This window comes from Hydra vulgaris, chromosome 15 (genome assembly GCF_038396675.1).
Source record: "Hydra vulgaris chromosome 15, alternate assembly HydraT2T_AEP".
In the NCBI taxonomy this organism is placed as follows: Eukaryota; Metazoa; Cnidaria; class Hydrozoa; order Anthoathecata; family Hydridae; genus Hydra; species Hydra vulgaris.
Window position 1 is genome coordinate 46,516,501 of NC_088934.1, and position 6,000 is coordinate 46,522,500.

General features: G+C 27.1%; 1 protein-coding gene across 1 annotated transcript in view; it reads right to left on the bottom strand.

Moving 5' to 3' along the window:
* Positions 1-4,860: 4,860 nt before the first annotated feature.
* The window catches only part of LOC100208546 (steroid 17-alpha-hydroxylase/17,20 lyase), an 18,927-nt gene continuing 17,787 nt past the window's right edge, over positions 4,861-6,000 (bottom strand). The window contains exon 3 of the mRNA XM_065820394.1: positions 4,861-6,000. This exon is cut by the window's right edge and continues 320 nt beyond it. Within this exon, the coding sequence (XP_065676466.1) occupies positions 5,353-6,000 (648 nt within the window). The 3' untranslated portion in view covers positions 4,861-5,352.

The following is a 6,000-nucleotide window of genomic DNA, read 5'->3' on the forward strand; positions in this document are numbered from 1 at the left end:
GGTTTTATAAGGAGAAATGTAAATTTAAAAATGGCGGAAAATGAACAAATCAATAATAGTAGCCAAAATTAAAACAACCATTACTCACGAACCGTTGGGAGTTAGACCTTGAAATTTTGGGATTTATCTTATTTTATAATGTACTAACTATGGTAAAAATATAAAGAAAATCCAAGGACATAGGGTTGCATGGCCTGGTTGTTTTGACATGGAATTACTCGACTGTATGAAAGGCTTCGCTTAGATCTATAAAAACGCCTAAATTAGGGTTGTTCGCCGTAAACAAAAACTTATGAAAATTTTGCATTTTAATCTTTCGTATTTCAAGTTGCTGAAGTTGTACGCGAGCACCTTCCGTAACACATTTAACGAAAAAAATAAATAATGATAATTCCTTAACAACTATTTACGAAAAGAAACTTGCGAAACTAATCATTTGGCAAGAATATTTGCGAAACAGTTCCTTATGGAAGGAGCGTCTCGGAATGTGCGCTTACGGAATAAACTCAAAAGCATTCATAAAACTGTTATACAAAAAAATGTTATTATTTATTATTTAAATAAAATAATGTTGTTAAATGATTCTTCAATAGTTTATACATACATACATACATACATGCATACATACATACATACATACATACATACATACATACATACATACATACATACATACATACATACATACATACATACATACATACATACCTATATATATATATATATATATATATATATATATATATATATATATATATATATATATATATATATATATATATATATATATATATATATATATATATATATATATATATATAGGTATATATATATATATATATATATATATATATATATATATATATATATATATATATATATACCTATATACATATATATATATATATATATATATATATATATATATATATATATATATATATATATATATATATATATATATATATAATATATATATATTAGCTTTTACATCTTTAATTTTTTTATAAAATCAACTTTTTAAAACCACATTATTGAAAATGGGGCAAGTTGGGGCAGCTAACTTTTTTAGTTTCTAACAGAATGATACAAACTCTTTTTAAAAAAAGAATTGGCTTCGCGGAAGAAGTCTAAGGTAAAAAGTCCTAGCACGATAAAAATCAGTTTAAACTCATAAAAATTGCATTTTTAAATGCGTTTTTTTTGAGCTGATGTATCAATTTATTACATTTTTTTACAAATTAAGATAAATTTATCTATTATCGTTGTATGCAATGAAAACTAAAATGAAAGATTTTGTATTTAGGGAGAAAATTAAGTTTTAATAATGATAAAATTTTAACGATAAAAAAGAGCTGCTTTTGATCATTTTCAAACAAAAATTAACAATTAAATCTATTATTTCAGTACTTATTTTTATAAACCGTTAGAAATGTAAGAAACTGTAGTAAATAGTTAGTTAATAACATTGTTTAAATTTCGTTACTCAAAGAATTGTATTTTGGCCAAATTTCAAGTGTTTCTAAATCACTGTGCACCAGTGGGCTAATTTGGTTATATAAAAGTGTTGTTAAAAAAGGATTAGTAAGTTAGTGAAAATAAATTTATGTTCTACTCATTGTAAACTTATTGTATACACCCTAAATGTAAAGAAAAATAACAAAAGTTTTTTAGGTGATTATTGACTTGTAAAAAAAATTATATTAAAAAAAAATATATCTTAAATTCTATTCATGTTTCCCCACCCCACCCTACACTGTCAACATGGATCCAAAGTTAAGAAAAAAATTTTCTTAACTTTTGATCCAAGGAAACAAGTGAAAACTTATATGACTTAAAGAAGGAGTATGGGCGTTTTACCAATGGATCAGGGCGTTTTACGCTCTTTTAAAGTTTATTACAGATCTTTGGCATTACAAAGACTTTGGCATTACAAAAACTGTTGATAAAAGAAAAGATCATCTTATTTTTTTCGATTTTAGATGCGTGTAAAATGCTTGATCTCGCATAGCAAATAGTGAAAACCTCCACCATCGTTAACTTTTTTGCAAAATCAGAAATTTTGGAAAATCACCAGAAATCTACCCATTTGGATGAAGTCGACGACCCATTTAAAGAGCTTTAAAGTTAGATAGAAAAACATGATAATTTTTGCCCTCCAGATATAACAGCTAAAGATGTCTTTTTCGCCGATAAATACTTAATAAGCATAATGCCTGGGGTGTACTCTCAGGGTCGTCCGGTGGCACGAAACAACTTGCTTTCTCCAAGGGCGGCTGAAATTAAAAAAAAAAACGCCTGTCAGTAGGCCCGCAAGACGACCGGACAGTTTATTATATACACAAGTGTGCTTATTAATAAAGCCATTTTTTGATCTATGAAGATTTTATTCCTTGCTATTATTTAAAAGAAAACTTTAAAAAGCATTTAAAGTAGTATACACTTTGCTTAATAATGAGTGCACTACGGTGCATTATATAATTTTACCAAACTTAATAAAAAGAAACCGATATGAGGGTACACCCCTGGCATTATGCTTTTAGAATTTCGAAGTGCAATTGTACTTTTTTTTTTTTTTATACGTTGTTACTACATTTTAAAGCAAGTTTTTTTTTTATAGCAGTTGAATTATTAATAGCACAATCTTTTTGTTTTTTATTAAAAAAAAAACAACAACATTATTTTAACTTTGTCAAACAAAATTAACAAAAAAAATAACATTAGGATGCACACGAAAAAATCATTATTAGAATGCAATTAATGATGCACGTGGAAAAAAGAACAAGTCTTCGTATAATGAAAAGTGTTTGAAATATTAAAAATATGTTTTAAACAGTGTTGTTATGGCATAATATGCCTGGTATGGCAAAATATGGCAGATATGTCGACATATGTCCAGACATATTTTCTGCCAACATAAAATATGTCAAACATATTTTTATCGACATATTTTGACATAATTTTATGTTCGAATTATTTTCTGCCGAAATAAAAATATCAGACATATTTTCTATCAATATATTTTTGACATTATTTAATGTCTGAATTGTTTTCCGCTGACATAAAATATTTGACATCATTTTATGTCTGAAATTTTCTGCTGACATAAAACATGTGTGACATATTTTGACATAATTATGCTTCAGACATATTTTCAGTTTTTTTTTTTTTTTGCAATCAATTACACTAAGGTCCGTACCGTGAAATTATTAATATATGTCGTTTTTGAAAAAAAAGGCTTCATTTTTATACTAAAATTTGCGTGAAATATAAAGATTTTGGTAAAGGTGGGGTGGTCAATCGTACCCAACAACTCCCCCACAGTACGCTATGTATCTTCTGCCAGTATTAAAGCTCTTGTAGTGGCAATATCCCTTATAAACAAGTTTTTATTATCTATATTTGGTAATAAAAAATAAGTGGTTTGTATTAGTATGATAAAATGTAAAATTATTCTTTTGATTAAAATTTTGATTAAAACACATACACATTTGAAGTTATTTTTTAAAAAAAGTAGAGCTTCAAAATATCTAAAACTATAAAAGAATTGAATTAATTTTTCAGTGAAACAATTAATTATAAAAAAAACAAGCTTCTTCAGACAAATTATATCTCGTCAGAAAAAAATTCAGGCATAAAATTATGTCAAAATATGTTTACAGAAAACATATGGAACATATTTTATGTAAACAGAAAATATGTCTCAGACATATTTGACAGATAACAACACTGGTTTTAAACATTTAAATAAAATAAATTTTATTGAAGATTGAGAGAGAATAATAGAATATTTTATTATTTATAAAACGTTTCTTTACGGTTTTGGCTTTAACTTTTTTGCTTCACGTTTCAAAACATTTGGTAAGATTGACAAGAAGAAACGATACGAAACAGATATCGACTACAACAGATATGACAATCTTTAATTAATTTAATTAATAAATTAATTAGTTTACTTTTAAATAACCCGTTTCTTATTAAACGTGTTTTAGCAGTATGACGTTTAATTTTTTTTCTTCAGTATTTCCACCCAAGAAAAAAGACCAAAATAAACTATTACACCGGACTACTGATTATCATAGCGAACGACTCAAATGAAAAAGAAAAACTGATTTAGTCGCCCGCAGGGCGACCGGAAAAAAACCAGAGGGTACACCGCAGATTATGGCATAGTACCTTTACTAACCCTTCAGTTAGTGGTGAAGATTTTTAACAAAAGTTCAACTCAGTCTCAAATATAATCGATGGAATTGTTTTTGTTTATCGACAAAAGTTCGTTTTATAGAATGTCCTGATAACTCGAACATTCGCTATTTTCTTGGTCCCTTGGAGGTTCGAGGTATCGGAAGTTTTCTGTAGTTTATTAAACTTAAACCATTGGATTAGTTTATCAACTTTTTTTTACTGTTAAAAATAAGATATTATTATTTTTATTAGAATAAAAAAAGTTTATAATAACTGAATTTATAATACTAATAACTTTATTACCGGTATATTGAAAACCGGAATACTGTTTGGATATTTTTCAGTTTTGAATAACGGTGTTAAACGGTTTAAGTACTGCTATTTCGGTATTTTAATCGTTATTGTTTTAATCCTTATTTAAAACAATATTTGTATATTTCGTTTACTTTTCTAAATTAATTCATAAAAAAAGTTTTGATTAAAAAGATGGTTGCAGCCGATGATTTCCGCCCGCCAAAAAGTTGACCATTCGGAAGAATGGTACTTTGCCATCGGGAAGCTTTTTAAGCTCTAATTTGTTCAACTGCAAATTAGTTTCATGCACTTAACGGTTTGCAAATTTGTTTAACGCACTCAACAACAAGCTTGTACTTAAATGATAACTAATATAAACAATTAAGTGATTTTTATGTTAAAATAAATTTTTTTAATGTTACCATCAGTACAAAAGTCATTTGTAAAATATAAATATATAATAAAATTCTATTACAAATACAAAGCAAAATTAAAATAAAAACTTTATTTAAAATATAAAGTGTCAAAAAAAATGCATATATATAAATTTTCAAGTTTAACAAATAAAAATTAATTATTAGATTTGAATTTCAGCAACAAACTTTAATTTTAGCATTAGCAAGCATCAAACATTTTGTTTTTAACATTAACAACAGTAAAATCCGAGTTTCGATATTATTAAAAAAATATTTATTGAATTATTCATTATTTTATCTTATTCCAATTTATTTTATTCCAATTTTTTTCCAAAATTTAATTAACTTTACTTATTTAACTTATCAAGTACCCATTCATTCATCCATTCATTCTCTATTGACTAAAAAATAATAATTATAAATGTTTAGACTAAAAAACTATATTAAATAAAATCACTTAGCATCTTGGAACGACCACAGTTTTAAAGTCAAAAGGAGAGCAAGTGAGACCTAAACGACCATTCAAGCGCGGTAACTCCTCACCATTTGGTTTTTCAAACCGATAATCTGTTACTAATCGCGAAAAAAAGACAAACAACTCTGTTCTTGCAAGTGCTTCTCCTAAACAGCTACGAGGTCCTCCTGAAAACGGCAAAAATGCATAACCTAACTTAGAGTTAAACTCACCAGATTTTTCTAACCAACGTTCTGGATAAAAACACATTGGATTTTTCCAATAACTTTCATCATGATGTATACTCCATAAATTTGTTAGTATAAAGGCTCCCTTAGGAACTGGTTTTCCACAAATAGAACTGTTTTCCATTGCTTTATGAACTAAAGAGAGAGGACCTACTGATGACAATCGAAGTGTTTCATGAATTGTGGCTTGCATTAAATGAAGCAATGGGCGATCCTTTAAACATGGGTAACGCTCACCTGATGTAAGTTTTATAATTTCGCTATAAAGTTTATCTTGGTATTCTGGCCAATGTATAAGATAAACAATAAACCAAAGAATCGTACTTGATGAAGTTTCTGATCCAGCAATGATAAAATCGTTTAAAAGAAACTCTATGTTTTCGTCAGTAATTTTTTCTTCGGA